At 36.8% G+C, this 22,470-nt stretch overlaps 1 protein-coding gene across 1 annotated transcript in view; it reads left to right on the forward strand.

Annotated features, from left to right (window-relative positions):
• The window catches only part of TAF4B (TATA-box binding protein associated factor 4b), a 134,204-nt gene that overhangs the window by 20,559 nt on the left and 91,175 nt on the right, over positions 1-22,470 (forward strand). The window contains exons 4-9 of the mRNA XM_008527576.2: positions 354-515; positions 618-740; positions 5,082-5,171; positions 7,690-8,307; positions 15,852-15,987; positions 16,597-16,702. Coding sequence (XP_008525798.1) covers positions 354-515; positions 618-740; positions 5,082-5,171; positions 7,690-8,307; positions 15,852-15,987; positions 16,597-16,702 — 1,235 coding nt within the window. The remainder of the gene's footprint in view (positions 1-353; positions 516-617; positions 741-5,081; positions 5,172-7,689; positions 8,308-15,851; positions 15,988-16,596; positions 16,703-22,470) is intronic.

A 22,470-nucleotide genomic window follows, 5' to 3' on the forward strand; every position in this document is an offset into this window, starting at 1 on the left:
GAAGACTCTGTGCCTTGCACTGTTTTTCACGAACAACCCTAGCATAGTAGATACCATTGCTATCCTTGTTTTTTATAGACAGGAATCAGAGGCTTAGCAGTATTAAGTAACTTGCCTGGAGTCAACCCTCAGTTGGTGTCAATGAAAAGTAGGTAGGTTGGTGAGAATGAAATCCAGGTCTGTTAGAGTCCAGAGCTCTTACAACTGTGTTACATTGCCCTGGACTAGTGGAGCATAACATAAAAGCAAAGATGTCAAGAGCCATTTGTAGTCTCCTAGGTATTAAATGAGGCACCCACTATGATGCATATCATAGTAGTATGTATCTAAATGTGTGCTACTTCTAATTTCAGTCTGTGGCTGTGCCAACCAATGTTGTCACAGTTACCCCTGTAAAGCCGTTGAATACTGTAACTACCCTGAAGCCTTCAAGTGTGGGAGCATCACCTGCCCCCTCAAATGAGCCCAGCCTCAAAGCAGAGAACTCAGCGGCTGCTCAGACTGATCTTTCTCCGGTAAGTTCTCACACCTTACGTAAATACAACTGTTTACAAATGTTCTTGAGTTCTGACTCCTAGCTAACATTCATGAGTGTTTGTTTATATTTCTGTATTCAGACGATGCTAGAAAATGTGAAGAAATGTAAGAACTTCCTTGCAATGTTAATAAAACTGGCATGTAGTGGGTCACAGTCCCCAGAAATGGGGCAGAATGTGAAGAAGCTGGTGGAACAACTTTTGGTAAGTTAGTACTATAAAATCTGGCAAGTTCTGTAGGAATCTATAGAACGTGTTTTAAATGAGAAATAAATATTTAAAAATACTGTTTATTTTAAATGAATTTTTTAATAAACTTTGCTTTTGCTTCTTGAAAGCTTTGTAATGATTATAAATCTTAGACAAGTAAATCTATTATATATTACTTTCTGTATGCCAGTCCTGCTTCCTTTAGCCTAAAATGGGCCATGGCGAGAATGTTGACCATTTGGTCAAACAAAAAGTCGTTATTAGAATTGCCAGTGACAGAAAGCCAGGCTATCAACAAATAATGAAATTCAGTTCTGTATGTCCAGACAACAAACTTTGGGACGTCCTGTGGAATTAAGTTGACCTTCTTAGGTCTCAGTTTCCTTTTCTATAAGATGAGAGGAGTAAATGTTATGATCTTTGAGGTTTACATAAGGGCCAAGATACTGTGTCTTTTAGCTACAAAATTACACATCCTTCGTTTCTTATATCCTCTTTCAGGTAAAATGCTTACATACGTTAAAGCGGATGAAGGTGGAAATTAGCAAATATTGATGTTATATGCTTAAGAAATATGAGTATGTAACAGACAAATATAATTGGGGATTTTTTAAATTACCTAAATCTACAGATTTTTCTAACCATGTAGTTAGAATTTTTGTGTATTTTTCGTATAAAAAACTTTTCTCAGCAGGAAATGTTTATACTTCAAATATTCTACAGGAAAACAAGCATACTTTGTAAATATTAAAATTCTTTACTACTGTTTTTCATGCTGCCTCTAATTTGTTAGAAATAGAGCATAATTGAAATGGTGGGAAAACTACTTTAGATATTTAAAACTATAAGTCATGTAAATAGGTTTTTAATTTAACTTTTGAGCATCTCTTTTAAAGCAAACATTGAGCTTTTGATCTTCCATTTTCAAAGTATACTAGCTTCAAGGTATACTAGTTTTGAAAGGGGATCTCGTGGCTTGTTTCTCTGAGGTGGAATACTCTAAATGGAGAGGCATGATGGAAAGGAACATGTATCCAGTAAAACATTTAAAAATTTCCAAGTACAAAGAATTTGTGTAAATTTTCTGGACAGCTAGGAGCGGTCAAGAATTAAAGAAATATACTTTCTAGCTTAAGATCTGTTTAGAACAGCTCAGACGTTTTGGTCATAGGATACCTTTATATTCTTAAAAATTGAGGATACCTTTATATTCTTAAAAATTGAGGATTCCCAAAGGCATTTTGCTTTTGTGGAGTCAGGATTAAAATTGAGACATTTAAAAGAAAAATTTCAGGTGCTGGCCCCATGGCCAAGTTGTTAAGTTCCAGTGTTCCACTTCGGCCACCCAGGGTTTCACGGTTCGAATCCTGGGCACAGACATGGCACCGCTCATCAAGCCATGCTGAGGCAGCGTCCCACATGCCACAACTAGAAGGACCCACAACTAAAATACGCAACTATGTACTGGGGGAATTTGGGGAGAAAAAAGCAGCAGAAAAAAAAAATTGGCAATACTTGTTAGCTCAGATGCCAATCTTTAAAAATAAATTAAATAAAAAGAAAAGAAAAATTTTATTTATTAATTTATTTAAAAATAACAATAAGGGGCCAGCCCTGTGGCTGAGTGGTTAAGTTCGCGTGCTCCGCTGTGGTGGCCCAGGGTTTCCCTGGTTTGGATCCTGGGCACAGACATGGCACCACTCATCAGGCCACACTGAGGTGGCATCCCATATGCCACAACTAAAAGGACCCACAACTAAAAATACACAACTATGTACCAGGGGGCTTTGGGAGAAAAAGGAAAAATTAAAAAAAGAAAAAAAATTATAAAATAAAAATAACAATAAACCCATTACATGTTAACATTAATATTTACACCCTTATCTGAGGGGGGTGCATTCCAAGAGCCCCAGTGGATGCCTGAAACTATTCGTTAAATAGTAACGAACCCTACATATACTGTATATACATATACTACATATATATATAGGAAATATACATAGATATTTGAGGTGCGACAACAAAACTAGCACAAATTTCTTCTTCATAATTTCATGGACAGAAGATTCATTCTTACCATCAGTCTTGGCAACCTCAGCATACAATTTTTTTCTTTCCTCATTAAGTCGAGAACTTTCACCCTTTCACCTAAAGGAAGCATTTTACGTCTTCTCTTTGGCATATCTGAATTGCCAGCGTCACTACTCTTGCCCTTTGGGACCATTATTAAGCAAAATAAGGGTTACTTGAACACAAGCATTGTGATACTGCAACAGTTGATCTGATAACCCAGTCTGATAACCTAGTCGACTACTAAGTGACTAATGGGGCAGATAGCATATATGCCATGAATATGCTGGACAAAGGGATGATTCACGTCCCAGGTGGGACAGAGCAGGACAGCACGAGATTTCATCATGCTACTCAGAGCAGCATGCAATTTCAAACTTATGAACTGTTTATTTCTGTATTTGCCATTTAATATTTTCAGACCATGGTTGATGGCGGGTAACTGAAACTGCAGAAAGTGAAGCCACGGATGGTTGGGGGGACAACTATAAATGATGAAAACCGTAGTTTCCAAAAACAAAACAGTTGAGTGAGAAGAGTGGCATTGCTTTACATTTTTGCAAATTCCTTTGATATCTGACTTAATAAAAGACAGCTGGATTCTCATATCTGCTTCTGTGTTTGATCTTGTTTTGTGATGTGTTATTTTGGTTAAAGTATTTGCAGAATATCTGGCCTCATGTAGAGAAGTGGTTGGAAAAGTGAGTATTTTAAGAGCTTTTCTCCACATCATTGTGGATAGTCTTTAGAGTTCACTGGTTTATCTTGCACTCTGAATGGATCTTTTACCCATATATGATTTTGGTAACAGCAAGCATTTGGTCGTTTGGAAAATATTGGTTCACTGAGTTGTACAGATCTTCTAAATGTTGACAGATTTGTTATTTAAGATATCAAAAAAATCGTACTTGTAATCTCATCAACAGTCTCATCAAAAAGTTATTTAATTACTGGTGAGCTATCAAGTTCAGGATTGTGGTTACAAATTTTCTAAAATTCTAATTTTGGGTTGAGAGCTCTAATTTTTATCATTAGCAACAAATACCGTCAGTTGTTTTCCTTACAGAGACAGGCTCTTTTTTTTGACTTTTTTGAATAAATGTCTATCAAATACCCAAGTCTGAATAACCACAGTTGGTTTGACATTGTTTCCAATAAATGAGAAAATGGAGTTAGTTCAGCTAGCAGCTCAATCTCACAGTGCTTTTCCTTGAGCCTCTTACTTTGGTCTGCAGCAGAAATGCTCTGTGTGCTTCCCATTTTGTTACACACAATATTAAAAAGATGTCTTCTGAAGGGTTGAAATTTTGAGGACATTTTAAAGTGAAACTGACTCTTTTTGGTCTTTTACCACAAGTACACAGCAATATAGGGTATGATGACATCTCTTTCAGTTTGTTGCCATTGCCTTTCTTGCCAGCAGTTTGACCCACTGCTGCTTTTGTACCATCAGTGTAAATCTCAGCACAGTGAAAAGGACCAAAAAAATTAGTATTAATGTGAAAATCATTAGATCTTTCTGAGGAGGTTTATGACTCCTGACGTTCTTAGGAGTGTAAGCTGTATGGAAGGTTCCAAAGTCCTTTGGAACAATAGTATACCTGTTATTATTGGCCTTGCAATAGCATTCTAAAAATACAATCTTACTTTGGTTAAGGTGATTTAAAAATTTAAAAAGCAGAAGAAAAAAACCCAAAGCCTCCAAACCAAATAACTTCTTATTCCCTACCTTAAGAAGTTTAAGACTCCTCTGTCTTCACTTCTTTATTGTTAACAGTAATACTATAATACCATCTATAGCTGTATTCAGCCAGCCAGCTCTTCTCTCACTTTACTTACTGGGATCTTAAAAAAAAATCACCCTTAGCAGCCAGTCCTTAGCGGCAAGGGGTTGAGTGTGGCATGCTCCGCTTCAGTGGCCTGGGTTCATAGGTTCAGATCCTAGGTGCAGACCTACACCACTCATCAGCTGTGCTGTGGTGGCGACCCACATACCAAATAGAGGAAGATTGGCACAGATGTTTGCTCAGGGTGAATCTTCCTCAGCAAAAAATAAAAATAAAAAAATTCCTTTCATTCTGTATAAGCAAAACATCTCTATTACTTGTTTATTCATTTCACAAGTGACATGAAAAAAATGCCCCATTTAATGATGGACATTATCACTATTCAAAGCTTGTTATGTCTACAATCATGAATTACACCCATTTCCTCTTTTAAAATATTTGTAGAACTAAAAGTGTTCTTCTTTCTCCCATTCCTCAGGATGGAAAAATTGAAGCAGAAGAATTTACTAGACAACTGTATGTTGAACTCAAGTCTTCACCGCAGCCTCACCTAGTTCCTTTTCTTAAGGTAGAGTTGTGTGTTACTTTGAAGAAATTGTTTGGATTAGATTACTTTAAAATAATTTAAAGCCTGAATATTCAGTATAACAATGATTTAATGTGAATGTACTCACAGTGTAGGAGAAACCTCTCAGTGTTTTTGTAATCTGTAAAGCACATGCATAGTCCATGTTCTTTGGATTGGAACACATTGGGAAACCAGAAGTACTATCTCATTCATGAACATAAGTTAATGATTATATTGTTTAATGCTTGCATCCTCAAAGATTCTTGACTTTAAAAAAAAACAGGGCCTTCTGCTTTGTTCTAATGACTCATATTCTCTTAGAAGTAATAAACCACATTGTGCCAAATTTAGTGGGAAAGCTGTTAATTTTAAAAATTAATTTATATTGTTAGGCATATGCTTCTCTAGGATTTATTGAATTAAATAGAATTTTGATGGAGAACAATAACTTTGATAACAAGAGTTTGGTTTGACAGACTGAAAAAATATATTCCTTTTGGATAATCAGAAGCTGAAAAGGAATCAAATTAAAATTTATAATATCTTTTGAGACATGAGCCTATAGGGAACAAAAGACTCATCCCATACATGCTGAAATAATGGGATGAGGAGTTGGCCCTTAGAAAAAGTTAACTGAATTGTCTAGGGAGGATGACAGAGGGTTCCTAGTGGAAGACTCCTTTTGGTTGCCTCATGAAAGAAGAGTGAGAAGGGAGATGAGGCACTGCATTTTCAGAAGGATATTAAAATAGTGGAAACTGTCCTTAGGAAGGAGACCATGTTGCTTAGGAGGGTGCCAGTCATGTGCTATGAAGTGTGGCTAAAGAAACTGAGAATCTTTTCGCTAGAGAAGACTTGGTTTGCAGAATTTAAGGTTGAAGGGTCAGCACAATCAATACCTAATATCAAATGATGAGTGCCCTGTTTTCAGATGACCCTCTTGAGTGAGAAGTTAGAGGAACTTCTTCCTTAGATCCCTTTCATTGCCAAGGTTCTGTGAGCTGTAGGTGCCCTACATGACATTGACAACTCTTTTCAATTTGTCTATATTTCATATTCACCGTGGAGGAGGAGGGAAATTAGTTAAGCACCTACTTTGTGACTGATGCTTTGCTAGATACTTTACTTTTAATTTGCATTGTTTGCACTTAATTTTCATATCAGTCTTTTGAGAATAGGTGCTAGATAGTCTGGTATTTTCTATTTTGGAGATGAGAAAACCATTTAAATTGATTCACTTTTGATCAAACTCAAAGGTCCAGAATTTAGCCGATCTGACTCTGCTTGCTAGGTAAAACTACCTTTAAGTTACCAAATATTACCATGAAGTGTTTGCACTTTGTGTCTGTTTTCTCAGGACCTATTGAGCCTTATGCGTTTTTTCTTGAGAATTTTTTTTTCCTCATCCTTGAGAGTTTTGGGGGGTTGGATGTTGCATGGAGATGAGAGATTCAGCATTTAAACTTAATTCTGGCTAGGTGATCAAGACATAATTTACCTATATGTTTTTTCTTGTTGTCTCTTTAAGTCTTATTACGTTAACATTTCTTTCCAATTGTGTTTTTCTCAGGATCCCCTCATCTTACGTTTCTAGCTTAAATTTAATTAAATTGCGTCATTCATATACTTCCAAAGCAGCTTGTTTTCTACCGTTTTTAAAGTTTGGAAAAAGATTATGAGATTTTCTGCTTCTTATTTTCCTTTGTTACTATTTATATATATACTTGGAAACCTCTTCAGATAATAATTTCCTCAATTTGTTTTAAACCAAAAACGTAAAGGAAGTAACTAAAAGGAAGAGAAGAGGAGCAATAGTTCTCATTTGCTTCTTAAAAAAAGGCAGTCTGAATTTAAGTGTCAAAACAAGGACATTTTCCAAAACAGCCCATGAACTTGCCAAAAAATAACCTACTGTCGACTTTTCCAATTTTTTTCTTACTCAAAAACAAAACCCACAAAAACCCTACAGATGAAAAGGCAGAACTTTCTGCTTTTTAGTTTGAACTGTCTTTATTCTCTCAGCAAGATACAAAGATAGATACCAACTTAAAATCTAGTCAAAATATTCTGGCTCAGTGAAGGAAGTTGAACGTGTTTGTGTTAGTTTTATTTTGATGTAAAGACTATTTCTATTCAGAGTGTGAAAGTTAATAAAAACTTTTTTGTAGATTCTGCTGCTGTATAAACAACCTTAAAGATACTGAAGTTATTAGTGATCAATTATGGAATTTAGATGTGATACACTGTTTTCTTTTACCAGGTTGATATTGAAGTACACAAAATAAGTTTAATACTGGGACATAATAATTTTGTATTGAAAAAAAAAGCACTTCTGGGCTTTAAATTGATTGTATCCTGGATATTGACAGGGTATATGTGTAAAATCAGATTTCCTCAACTGAAACACTTGATATACTTTTGATTTATTTTATGCTCCAAAGATATGAAATACAAAGTACTTCTGTTTTACTAGTAGCTAGTTTGTTTAGTTATCAGTGGTTTTTTTCCCCGTTTCTAGAAAAGTGTGATTGCCTTACGACAACTCATGCCTAACTCCCAGAGCTTTATTCAGCAGTGTGTTGAGCAGACTTCTAGCGAGATAATCATTGCTACCTGTACTGCAACAGTAACAGCTTCTCCTGTGGTGACAACGACAGTTTCCTCAATCCAGCCTGAAAAGCCTATCATTGTTTCTGGAGCAACAACACCCAGAACTGTGTCAGTGCAAACTCTGAATCCACTTGCTGGTCCAGGGGCAGCAAAAACTGGAGTTGTGACACTTCATTCTGTGGGCTCAGCTGCTGGGCCAGGAGGAGCAACAGCTGGAACTGTTTTGCTTCAGACTCCAAAACCGCTTGTGACATCGATCCAAAACACAGTGACAGCAGTCTCCCTTCAACCCGAAAAGCCAGTTGTCTCTGGGGCAGCAGTAACGCTGGCCCTTCCATCAGTAACTTTTGGAGAAACTTCAGCTGCAGCTATTTGTCTTCCGTCTGTGAAACCTGTTGTTACTTCTGCTGGGACCACATCAGACAAGCCTGTCCTTGGTGCGCCAGTCCAGATCAAACTTGCACAGCCGGGCCCCATCCTTTCACAACCAGCTGGTATTCCACAGGCAGTGAAAGTCAAACAACTAGTGAGTAACATTTCATTTCTTCCTCAATTTCTTATTTTGAAAATTTCAGACATTGAGAAAACTGGCAAGACGAGTAAAAGGAGCCCCTGTGCGCCCTTGACCGAGTTTGGCCATTTGTCATTTTACCACATTGCCTTGCCTCTCCCTCTCTGTTCACATTCACAAACACACACAAACAGTTGTTTCCTGAACCATTTCGGAGTTGGTTGTAGAAATTGTGACATTGCATCCCTAAGTACTGTGTATCTCTTAAGGAAAAGGATGTTTTTTTCTAACATCCTTTTACTGCAACATACTTATTATTGCTCATGGGAAGTTAATATTGGTACAATATTTCCCCAGTTGTCTCAGCAATGTCCTTTATAGCTATTTTTTTCTGATGTTGTTTCTAATAAAGAATTGCGTATTACATTTACTTGTCGTTTCTCTTTAGGGTCCTTTAATCTGGAACAGTTCCCCAGCCTTTTATGGTTGCTCATTATGCTGTAATATTTTAAGTGCTCAGCCTAGCTGTTTTGCAGAGTGTCCTTTACTTTGTTTTGTCTGATTGTTTCCTCAAGATTAGATTTAGATTAAATATTTTTGGCCCGGGTTATTACATAGGTGATATTATGATAACATTTCTTTAAAAAAATGTGCTGAGGGAAGAGGGAGACAGTAAGGAGAGTAGATGAGTAAGAAGTTGTGTCTTTTCCTAAACTCCGGTATGTTGGGAGGTTCTTGGGTGAAAAGAAATCTTAGCTGTTTATCGATTAGGGTTTAAGACATTCTACTTTATTCAAGACAAGACAAGTTTTATCAGAAGACTATGAAAGTATTGTTAACCTGTGGGAGATAGTACATGGTGAATTAATTAAAAATCATGTTTTTTTAGTAAAGTTCTCCCCTATCTTATACTATAAGAGAGCTGACAGTTGTTTTGATTTTTGATGATTGCCCTTGTTCTCTTTTGTAAAGCCTTCATTTTAAAAGCTGTGTTTTGAATCTTTTGGTTTTAATTTATTCTGCTTCTTTGAATAGTAAAATCTAGGTAAAATTACCAGCCTTGTTTGTGTGATCAGAAAAAGGTTAGTATCTGTGGTTGATGGTCTTTGAGGCAGAAGGCAGCTTTGGGCGTAGAATGAAAGGGTCAGATCAGTTTGGACAGTAGTCAACCCTAACAGAGAGGAAGTAATAGTCATTTCCTGGGTGCTAATCTTTTTTCATCCCCTCCTACTCTGAGTCTGATTTTCAAGTGGAGAAATGTACCTGCCTCCCAAAGCTTCTCTAGGGTGTCTGAGTTTAATCTCAGAGATGAAACCTTTTTAGAAGCAGTGATTCCTAAACAGTGGCCTGAACAGCCAGTTTTGGGAACCACCGGAACAGAGTAATTGCCCCAAGGAAAGGCCTCTTTTTGGTAGCACTGAACAGAATTGAAATCCTCTTCATGGGTCACAGCTGATTGTTGAATCAGTGCTAATCTTTATTGAACATCTGCAGTGCATCAGTCCCTGATGTGAAATAATACTTTATAGCTACATAGAGTTTTAAAAGCATGTCATGTATGCACTATGGATTTTAAAATAATTTTATGATGAAGAAAAGGCCAGGAAAAAACTAAGAATCTGGAACTTTTAAGTGACCCATCAGCTGGCACGCAACGTGTAGTGGATCTCAGACTAGAACCTGGGGTGTTTGCCATTAGGTTATGGTGCTCGTGGCAAGAACTTAGAGGTTTCTGCAGCATCCTAAAATAGAAAACTCTGTGGTAAGAATATCTTGACAGCATTTACATTTTGTAGGTGTGACTTATTATACATTAAAAACAATTTCAGTCAAGAAAAAAGTGTAACAGAAAGTCCAATAGTTAATTTTAGGGTTTTTTTTTAACTTCCTTAAAAGAATGTGTATAATTTTCCTTGTGAATCCTGCTTGCTTGTTTGGCCTTTGTTTCAATTTTAATCAACAGATTTGACATCAGTATTCATACGTTTTTATTTAAAATGGCAAAAATCAGGGCAGCTAGACAGTGAAGATGCATTGCAATCTGTTTTACAACGGATTTTTACCTGGTGCACAAAACAACATAAGCCATTCTGTATGGTAATACCACAGAGAGGATTGAACTAGAATATTCTTGCAAATCAACTAATTTAGAAAATTAATATTACTCAAGTTTGAATTAGTATTACTGAAGTAATTTAAGAATATCATCCCTGAGTCTGTTATAAACTATACTCCAATTTAATCCTAGGTCTAAGTGAGAAGGAAAACACTCAGGGTGCTAGAAACCTAAGAAAGTATTCAATGCAGCTTACAAGAAATATGGCAAATAATCATTTAAAATATGAGAATTGCCACACTGGATCAAATCTATGGTCCATGCAACTCAGGATGCAGTCTCCAGAAATGATCTGAAGAATGCAACTATGGCTATCTTGTTCAATGTTAGGTTTAAAATTTGTGTAATGTATTTTCCTTAATAATTAATCATGAATTTAAAGATTCACTCTTAATACTTTATCTGTTTGGTAAGGGTACGTTAGAATTTCTGGAAAATAAACTATTTAGAGATAATATTTACATATGTTGTGTATGTATGTGTCTTTTTGTATTATTCAAGAAAATGTTTTATTATAGAAATTTTCAAAATAGCAAAGTTGAGGTTTATTTATAGTGAACACCCATATAGCAAACACCTGGATTCTACTATTGACACATTACTGTACTTGATATCATGTATTTATCCAGCCATCAGTCATCTTAATTTTTTGATCCATTTCAGACTTCTTCCTAAATAAACATGCATATCATTAACTACAGTTCAATATTTGTTTACTCTTTTTGTCCTTTTAGCTAAAATTTACCTATAATGACATGTATAAGTTTTAAATGTATCATTGGATAATTTTTAATAGTTAGTGCCTACCTCTGTGTAACTCAAACTCCCCGTCAAGATAGCGTTACCATCACCTTGAAGTTCCCTCATGGCCCTTCCCAGTAACTCCCCACCCCCAGTCCCCCAGAAGCAACAACTCTTCTGATAATTCTCTACCATAGATTAGTTTTGCTTGTTTTAGAACACCATATAAATCAAATCATAGAATAAGCACATTTGAATTTTTTTAACAGAAATTTGTAGTTTCTTGATTTGAAGCAGGCATTTACTGATTCCTATAAAAGCCTGGTAATAAAGAATTCATTTGAGCAAATCTTTTTTTTTTAAGGAAGATTAACCCTGAGCTAACATCCGCTGCCAATTCACCTCTATTTGCTGAGGAAGATTGGCCCTGAGCTAACATCTGTGCCCATCTTCCTCCATTTTATATCTGGTATGCCTGCCACAGCACGACCTGATGAGCGGTGTGTAGGTCCATGCCTGGGATCTGAACTGGCAAACCCTGGGCCACCGAAGCAGAGGATGTGAACTTAACTGCTGCGCCACAGGGCTGACCCCTTGAGCAAATTTTTTAAAGTGTTTAGAAGGCCCTTTAAATTAAAGAAACAGCATATTCTGAGGTTTACCAAGGTTGAGTTTTAATCTAGATTGAGCATGGCAAGTAAATGTCAACTCCCATTGTAGGATTTTACTAGAGCTCTGTGTTAAAGATTCTAATGCTGGATGTGGGTATATAGAAGTGCTGACATTTAGTGGTATGTGACACTGTCCCAGAATATGAGGAGTTAGAGGCACAAGAACCACACATTGGCTGTTCCTGAGGAATACTTGACAACTAACATGTATTTCCTGACTTTTATACTATAGTTTTTGTTTAGTTGGGGCCCTCTATTTTCTAGAACTCAACCTTAGTGAGTGTGTGCCAGTAATCTTATATTGAATATTATATAGAAATTAGAGGAGATATTACCCTTGATTCTGCTAACTTTGTGTGCATATACTATGTGAGTTATTTAGAGATAAGTATTTGGTGGAGATATTACCCTTGATTCTGCTAACTTTGTGTGCATATACTGTGTGAGTTATTTAGAGATAAGTATTTGGTTGCTGTATATTTATGAATAGGGAAGTGGTTGGGGGTTGAAATACAGAGAAAGCAAAGCAAATTGTAAGGGGTGTTCTCATGTACTCGTTTAATCCATACTTGGATTCTTCGCTTCCTTTCCTTATGAAATTTAAGAACCATTCCTTGTCAGATATTCCGGGTCATAGTTAATGTAAAAATTATAATTAATGTAAAAAAACCTGGCACCTGAGGAGTATTGTGTACTTCTAGACCTGTAGTTTCTCTAAACCGCTGGCATGTTAATTTATGTTAACATCCAAAGAAAACTTTAGAACTTGACATGTCAAGAGAAAAAGCTAAGGTATGTACTATTTACTATTCTTCCTTTCTAGTGATTCTTTTGAGAGAAAGTAAATAAAGGACTTAAGTTTTATTTTATTTTTTTATTTATTTTTATTTTTTGTGGAAGATTAGCCCTGAGCTAACTGCTGCCAATCCTCCTCTTTTCACTGAGGAAGACTGGCCCTGAGCTAACATCCATGCCCATCTTCCTCCACTTTATATGTGGGATGCTTACCCAAGTGGTGCCATGTCCGCACCCAGGATCCAAACTGGAGAACCCTGGGCCGCCAAAGCGGAACGTGCAAACTTAACCGCTGCGCCACTGGGCTGGCCCCAGGACTTAAGTTTTTAAAAAATACAGCTCTTCCTTTTGCTTGCCAAGTAGGACTAAATATCTCTTCTTTGGGCCAGTTTCCATCTGTCTTAAGATAATTTCAGTCTTCAAAAGGTGCCAATACTGTGGTTTTAAATGGTACTTTCTTTGAAAAAAACACTAATTCTCTTATACTTTCTCACTCATTATATTTTATTTTATTCAGCAAGTGTGCAGGATATATGCTGCCGTAAGTGTTATAGTGATTAAGATGAGGAATGATGGGGATCCAGGATTGTGAAATCCCCGCTCAAAGCCTTGCAGTATATATAAATATCACAATCATATAAATATACACACACAAATACACTTCTTATTTTTTTAACTGGCACATTTGCCTCCCACTACGTACATGAATTTGACCCTAATTGGGCTGCAGGAGGAGCTGCCACACTCCCAGGTCTGAGATCCTGACTGCAGTCACTGAGGCTTGCCTCCCCCAGCTGGTTCCATCCCAGGGCTGCACACAGGCACGGATCAGTGGAGGCCAGCCCTACCCCCACGTTCTCCAGCCCCATTTCCTGCCCCTACCCAGCCCCCACCCCTCCTGGCAGGTCCCCAGGTGGCTGTGGAACCGCCCCCCCAACCCAGGAACAGGCTTCTAGGCTGTTAATTATTCTTTTGGTGAGGAAGATTTGTCCTGAGCTAACGCCTGTGCCAATCTTCCTCTACTTTGTATGTGGGATGCCACCACAGCATGGCTTGATGAGCGGTGTGTAGGTCCGCCACAGGATCTGAATCCCCCAACCCTAGGCAGCCAGAGAAGCGGAGTGCATGAACTGTGTGCCACCGGGCCAGTTTCTGGGCTGTTACATTTTTGAGTACCTATCAAAAATGGTATGAAGACTAACTCATAAACAAATTTCAAATAACATCTTTTGTTTTTTAAAGATTTTATTTTTCCTTTTTTTCTCCCAAAGCCCCCTGGTACCTAGTTGTGTATTTTTAGTTGTGAGTCCTTCTAGTTGTGGCATGTGGAATGCCACCTCAGCATGGCTTGATGAGTGGTGCCATGTCTGCACCCAGGATTCGAACTGGTGAAACTCTGGGCCACCGAAGCAGAGCGCACAAACTTAACCACTCAACCATTGGGCCGGCCCCCTCGAATAATATTTCATTACTATCTTTTATAATTAAAATACTGAAAAGAATACCTCATAAAGGATATCAAGAAAGAAAATGTGAATAATACAGAGATAAGCCAGAATTGTTAGGGGTGCTGCCGTTGAGATTCAGTCTGAATGCATAATTGGGACTCTGAATGTATGTTACTTTGTAGAATTTAAATGTAATCTCTAGGACTTTACAATACATAAATATGATCTCAACTTATTGAAATACATCGTTTTTGAGAGTTCTTTCTCTCTTTCAAGAGTCTGTTCTCAGAGAACAATGGCAATTGAATTATTCCAACTTGTATTTCTTCTCAAGGGACATTAGTTCCTGTAGGATTATTTACTAGGACACTTTGAGTTTCTTGTGAGTTACTTTTGTTTAGTAATACACACTAGATTCTAAATTTTGCTTACAAAGAATTAGAGTGTGGAATAAATTATAGCCCCACAATTCTGTTTGGAAGCCTGTCTCCTGGCTTGTCTTATATTAGCCACATATGAGTTTAAAGACTTATAAATACTTCACTATCAAAACAGGGTGGCTGTTTTTCTTCTTTTTTTTTTGAGGAATATTAGTCCTGAGCTGCCAATCCTCTTTTTTTTTGCTGAGGAAGACTGGCCCTGAGCTAACGTCCATGCTCATCTTCCTCTGCTTTATATGTGGGCCACCTGCCACAGCATGGCTTGACAAGTGGTGTGTAGGTCCATGCTGGGGATCTGAACTGGCAAATCCTGGGCCACCAGAGCAGAGCATGTGAACGTAACCAGTGTGCCGCTGGGCCAGCCCCTATTTTTCTTCTTTGAAGTGAAAAAATGAAGCTCTGCTATTCTGTTTTTTCTTCATCTTTGAAGCTAAAAATCAGGTCCCACTATTACTTTAATTTCTCTTCCTTTATCCCCAGTGCTCACCCTCTGGATTTCTTGAACTCTTCTCTTAGAGAATGCCTTTAGCTGTGTCACTTTCCAGATATTTTTATTTATTTATTTGAGGAAGATTAGCCCTGAGCTAACATCTGCCGCCAACCCTCCTCTTTTTGCTAAGGAAGACTGGCCCTAGGCTAACATTTGTGCCCATCCTTCTCTACTTTATATGTTGGATGCCCGCCATTGCATGGCTTGACAAGCAGCATGTAGGTCCACACCTGGGATCCAAACCAGCGAACCATGGCCGCCAAAGCGGAACATGTGAATTTAACCACTGCCCGACCAGGCTGGCCCCTTCCAGATATTTTTTTAAAACAGCCCATTAAAAGTTGCTGTCTTTTAGAGATATATTTTGAAATATTTATGGATAAAAAGATATATCTGGAATTTGCTGTAAAATATTTGAGGGTAGTGGGGAAGTGGGTAGGGGTATAGATGAAACAAGATTAGTGAAGAATTAATCATTGTTGAAGCTGGGCAATAATGGTACAGGTGGTTTCATTTTCTTGTTCCCTCTCTTTTTGTGTGTTTGAAACTTTCCGTGATAGGTTGAAAAGTGAAAATAGGATCCGTATGGAGCTTTAAATTAGGCAATGTGTAATGCGAATTTGAATTCCACTCTAAAAAATACATATACTTGTGTGAGATAATAATTTTTTCACTTTTGAACAAGATAATTTTGCTCCATACAAATTTAAATTTTAAGTAGGCTTCCCTATGCTAAGATAAAAGTGCTTTTACAGGTAAGTGAGCACAGTCCTTTAGTTCTGTTGTTACAACTGAAAGCCTGTTCTTTCCTACAGCGGTTTAGTTGAATGACTATATTGACAGTTCTCATTGTTTCAGGTAGTCCAGCAGCCTTCAGGAGGCATTGCAAAACAAGTGACCACACTTTCCCATTCCTCAGCATTGACCATTCAGAAATCTGGACAGAAGAAGATGCCTGTGAACACTGCAATACCCACCAGTCAGTTTCCTCCAGGTAGACTGTGCATCCTCACTGCATCACACCGCGTTTGGAGCTTGATGGGGTTTTGTACTCTCTTTTTTATTGTTATTATTAAGCAAAGAGAGATTTGGTCTTTTAAGTTGAAGACTGAAACATAACTATTTATTATATTCTTTGTACATACATAGCTACCTTTTAGTAAATAAGTACTTATTTAACTTATAAAATTTTCTATAGCCTTATTTCTTTTAATTTTAAAATTTACTTCTTTCTCTGTGTTTGGAAATCAGTCTTATGCATAAAAGTTAGAGGTTTTTTGTATTTTTAAAATCTAGCAATATAAATGATATATATTTTAACGTGTTTCTGTCGCCTTTTCTGCATAATATTTTTATAATGCTGGTAATTCTATAGACAATTTGAAGACCATATAAAAAGAAATGGAGAGGTCTTGATTTTATAGAATGATTTCTTATGTAGGGGATAAGTTCATTGTCATGTTTGAATTTAAACGTACTTCTAGGGCAGCTTGAAATTTTCTTAATTATTCTACATAGATTAAAAGCTGCTGTCCTGAATTTTTCCTAATGTGACTTAATTGGTTTTTTTAATTCCACTTTTTTCTTTCTTTTGTTTTTATAGCTTCCATTCTAAAGCAAATTACCCTACCAGGAAATAAAATTCTATCACTTCAAGCATCTCCTGTTCAGAATAATAAAATAAAAGAGAATGGAACAACATCTTTCAGGTAAAGAATATAAATAGGTAAAACCTAGTCTGGTTTATTTTTTAAAAAATAATTTATAAAAATTTTTTGAAAACACAAAAGAGACAACAGAATATTACGTAAAATAAATATATTGATGATATTGATGCCTTTTAAAAATGCTAACAGTACTTTATTGGGTATAATTTATAAACAGTAAAGCACACAAATCTTAAGTGTCCAGCTCAATGAATTTTGACAAACATGTATACCTGTGTAATCGTAATCCAGATCAAGATGCTAAACATATCCATCACCTTTATGCGCCTTTCAAATCAATTTTCCCCTAACCTCTGCCTCTGGTAGCCACTGTTCTTATGTCCATCATCATAGATCATTTTTGTCTATTCTTGAACTTCACATAAATGGAAAATTACATTATCTACTCTTTTCATCTGACTTTTTTCACTCCGCATATTTTTGAGATTCATATTATATATTATCTTGAATATTAGAAGACTGTTCTTTTATATTGGTGAGACGTATTCATTGTATGAATGTAAATTTGTTTCGTTTTTCATGTTGATGGACATTGGATTGTTTCCAGTTTTTGATAATTACAGTCATGCACCACTAACGATGTTTCCGTCGGTGATGGACTGCTTGTACAATGGGGTCCGTAAGCTTACTACCATAGAGCCTAGGTGTGTAGTAGGCTATACCATCTGGGTTGTGTGAGTACACTCTATGATGTTTGCAAAACAACAAAATTGCCTACCAATGCATTTCTTAGAGCATATTTCTGTTTTCAAGCAATGCATGACTGTATGTATAAAGCTGCTATGAACATTTATTTACAGATTTTTATGTGAACATAGATTTTCGTTTCACTGTAGTAAATATCTAAGAATATGATCGCTGGGTCGTTAGGTAATGACCATTAGGTAAGCTTGTGTTTACTTAAGAAACTACCAAACTGTTTACTAAAGGGACTATATCATTTTGCATTTCCACCAGCAATGATAAGAATTCTAGTTGCTCTCCAACTTTGTCAGCACTTGGTATTGTCAGTTCTTTTGATTTTTACCATTTTAATAAGTGTGCAGTGGTTATTATTGTGGTTTTAATTTGTATTTTCCTCATGACTAAAGATGTTGAGCATCTGTTCTTCTGCTTATTTGCTGTCCATCTATCTTCTTTGGTGAAGGGTATATTCAAATCTTTTGCCCATTTTTTTCTTACTGAGTTGTTTGTTCTCTTATAGTTGAGTTTTTAGAGTTCTTTATGTGTGCAAGATCCAAGTCCTTTGCCACATGGTGATTTGGAAATATTTTCTTTGTGATGTGTTTTATCATTCTCTTACCAGTGTCTTTCACAGAGCAAAATCCAGTTCATTAATTTTTTCTCTTGTAGATTATACTTTTCATGTTTTATCTAGGAAATGTTTGTGTCACCCAAGGTTAAAAAGATTTTCTCTTAGCTTTGTTCCAGAAGTTTTACAGTTTTGGGTTTATCTTTTGATATTCTTTAATTTCCACCTATTGCCTATATAAAAATCAATACGTGGATACTTGCTTCTTTTTCTCCCGTTTCCCGTTTTTAGTTGCGTTGATTCTTTGTCACAATATATAAGCATTTGTGCTTTGGTCCTCCTTCCTCATCTTCACCTACATTTTAGTTGTAGGTCTAATTTTATGTTAAAGTGGTCACCTTAAGTCCTTTCTGTGAAGTTTTCTGAGTCATCTCTTGGTTGGATGACATTCATCCACTTAAGAAGGATTGTTGGTGTAGAATTCCCTAAGTTCTTGTATGTTAGAAACTGTTTTTCAGGGGCTGGTCTTGTGGCCAAGTGGTTAAGTTTGCACCTTCTGCTTCAGCAGCCCAGGATTTTGCTGGTTCGGATCCTGGGCGCAGACATGGCACCGCTCGTCAAGCCGTGCTGAGGCAGCGTCCCATGTAGCACAACCAGAGGCACTCACACCTAGAATATACAACTATGTACCACGGGGCTTTGAGGAGAAGAAGAAGAAAAAGGGTTGGCAACAAATGTTAGCTCAGGTGCAAATCTTTGGGGAAAAAAAAACAAAACAAAACCAGCGCCGGCTCCTGGGCTGAGAGGCCAAGTGGGCCTTCCAGCTTTAAAACCAAACCAAACCAAACCAAACCTGTTTTTCAGTGTCCTTGAAGTTAACACTTTTTGTATTGCGTTTTAAAAGATGCTGCTCCATTACTGCGTTGATTTTTATGTTGTTTTTAATTTATTTGATCTTTTTGTTTGAAGGCCTTGAGAATTTCTTTATCTTTGAAATCTGATAGTTTTACACTAGGGTATGTTGTGAAACATTGATCATTCTGGTTAATTTTCCTAGGTTCCCACTTGGCCCTTTTAATATGCAGATTATGGTCTTTTGAAATTTCTAGAAAATTTTCTTGGATTATAGTTTTAAATATTAACTCTAGTCCAATGTTTTTAGTTTTTTTTCTTCAGGGACTGCAATAGTTTGGATTTTATTCCTTTTGCTTCTTTTTCTTTTCCATTATTTTGTCTCTGATCCTTTTTTATTTCTTTATCTCATTTTCATTCCCTTGTTGTTTTCCACCTTCCACCGTTTCCAATGCCTCTTAATAGGGTTTTGTTTTGCATCTATTTGCCTTTGAAAACCTGTTTGATTCTCTTTTGTCTGCAGTGCTCTTAAATTTTCCCTTTCACCAAAAAGTGCTTCTCTCTCTCTTTTTTGCCTCCCCACACCCGGAAGCTTACTCATTTTGAAGTCAGCCAGGTTAAATTGAATGTAGCCCATGCTTTGATCTACCAGGACACCTTTTTAGTATTTTCAGATTTGGGATATATTTAGTCTTCCTACCAATAGCATATTTCATCTTTATGCTTGTGTTCCAGCACATGCCCATCTGGGTGAGCAGTGCAGGATAGGTTGCCAAGAGACCAAGAAAAAGACCCTGAGACAGCAAACGAGACTTGTGGGTTTATTGGGAGTTACTTACAGGGAAGGTCCAGTGGCGGCTGGCTGGGCAGCAATGTGTACCCGCTACCGCCCCCTGAGAGAAGCTTGCTTAAATAGGCAGAGAAGCAAAGGCTGTGTGCTTGCCAAGGGGGGTCATCCCTGTATGACCTGCATTCCAAGTACCAGAGACCCCCCCCCCCCCCCAGAGAGCCTCCATGTTCCCTCAGACCTCGAGGGTCTTGGGGCTAACTTTCCCATGAGAAAGCAGCTGGGTTGGCCAAGCCCAGGACTGTTATCGTGAGTGCTGGTGCATAGCCGAGACAGCAGCCTCAAGGACACATGGTTTTTAAAGGGGCACACAAGCTGATGCCACTATAGACTGCCACTAGTTCTCTTGTCTCTCTTTTGCAGTTTTTCCCAGTCTGCTTTTGCCACAAGCCTTGAGTCAGATGATGGTGGGGGGTAATGAGCTGGGTAGCGGACGCGGAGTGGGTGGATGGGGAATTGTTTGCCAGAGGACAGGAGTCTGCGTACTAGAACTTGTTGTTTTGCTTTTACATTTATACTTACTTTGAAGTTTCGACGTTCTATGTCTTCGAGTTATGCCGAGGCTGTGGTTTTTGTTGTTCTGTACTGTTTTGAGAGGAAATGTTGGAAGATGGTAATCTAGGCAGTCATCATTGTCTTCCAATGCTGTGAGTTTGATAAAAGGCTAAATCCATGTACCAAGTACCTCAGTAAGATACATGGAATATTTTCAGCATCCCACGATCTTCCTTTGTGCTCCTTCCCAGCCGGTCCCTTCATTACACCCCAGGCAACCACTGATTGGCTTCCTGTCATTGTAGTTTAGGTTTGTCTTTCCTGGGGTTTTAAACCAATAGAATCATATAACTTGTATTCTTGTGTCTGGTTTCCTTTGCTCAGCATAATGTGTTTGATACACATCCAATGTTGTTGCATGTATTAGTAATTTGTCCCTTTTTCTTGCTAAGTAGTATTCCACTGTATGGATATACTGAATTTGCACTGAATTATCTCTTCATCTGTTCGACATTGGGATCTTTTCTAGTTTGGGGCTATTATGAATGAAGCTGCTAGGATAGTGTGTCCAAGTCTGTATAGGCATGTTTTCCCTTTACTTATGTAAATATGTAAGAGTGGAATTGATGAATCATATAATATGGTTATCTTTAATTTTGTAAGAAACTGCCAAACTGTTTTCCTTTGTGGTTGTACCAAATTTGGTTCCCACCAACAAAGCATGAGAATTTCTCCAGTTGTTTCACATCCTTGCTAACAATTGTTACTGCAATTTTTTAAGTTGTAACCATTCTAGTTGGTATATAGTTGTATTTCATTTTGGTTTTAATTACTTTCCCTTGTAACTAATAATACTGAGTATATTTTCATGTCCTATTGGCCATTTGTGTAACTCCTTTTGTGAAATGTCTGTTAAAATATTTTGCCCAGTTTTAAGTTGAGTATTTTTGTCATGCACTTTTTCTGCATCTATTTAATATGATCATTCATTACTTTTTTTTTCTCTTTTTGTGAGGAAGATTGGACCTGAGCTAACTTCTATTGCCAGTCTTCCTCTCTTTTTGCTTGAGGAAGATTGTTGCCCAGCTAATATCTATGCCAGTCTTCCTTTATTTTTTGTATGTGGGATGCTGCCACAGCATGGCTTGTTGAGTGGTACCTAGGGCCACACTCAGGATGCGAACCTCAGAACCCCAGGCCACTGAAAGCACAGCATGCAAACTTAACTACTGCACCACCAGGCCAGCCCCCTACACTGATTTTTTTTTTTTAAAATTTGAGTGTCAAGTCAACATTGTTCTCCTGGAGTATTATCCTTTTTATGTATTGCTGTATTTGATTTGATTAATATTCCTTTATGTGTTTTGTGTTTATGTTCATGAGGGATTTTGGTCTATACTTTTCTGTTCTTATGTTGTCTCTGCCAGATTTTGGTATCTCTGGTTATGCTGGCCTCAAAAAATGAGTTGTAGAGTGTTTCCCCCCACCTGTGTTTTAAATCTTTGTGTAGAAATTATATTATTTCTTCCTTAAATGCATGAATGAATTTACCATTGAAACCAGGTGGTCTTCTGTTTTTTTGGGGGGGGAATTTTGATAAGAAAGTCAGTTTCCTTATAAATGTATGATATTTACATTTTCTATTTCATCTTAATGTCAGTTTCAAAAAGTTATATTTTTAAAGGTTTTTGTATATTTCATCTTTTAAATTTGTTGAAATTGTTAATTTGTTGGAGTTGTTCCTCATACTTCCTTTTCTTTTTAAGGTCTGTAGATTCTTTAGTGATAATGTAGTATAGTGTAATTTTTTCAAGAATTTTGTGTATTTTATCTTAGTCGTTAACTTTTTTTGGAATAAAGTTGTTTATTTTATTCCCTTATCCTTTTAATATGTATAAGATTTGTAGTGATATTCTTTCTTTTCGTTGATAGGGTTTTTTCAATTGTGTTAATGTTTTTAAAGAATCAGCATTTGATTTTGTTATTTTTGTCTGTTCATCTTTTGTCTACATTATTAAAAAAATATTCCTTTCTTCTCCTTACTTTCGGTTTAAGTTGCTTCTCTTTTTCTTGCCTCTTAAGGTGGAAATTTAGATCATTTCATTTTAATCTTCTTTCTAATATAAGCATTTAAAATTATAAATTTCTCCCTAAGTACTGATTTATCTTCTAACTTAGTGTGTTGTTTTCATTTTCATTCATATCAAAATATTTTCTTCTTTCCCTTCTGTTTAATAGTACAAATATTTGGGGCTTTTCTAGATATTTTATTCATTTAATTTCTAATATTTTTTAGTGACCAGA

The sequence above is a fragment of the Equus przewalskii genome, chromosome 7, assembly GCF_037783145.1.
Source record: "Equus przewalskii isolate Varuska chromosome 7, EquPr2, whole genome shotgun sequence".
NCBI lineage: Eukaryota > Metazoa > Chordata > Mammalia > Perissodactyla > Equidae > Equus > Equus przewalskii.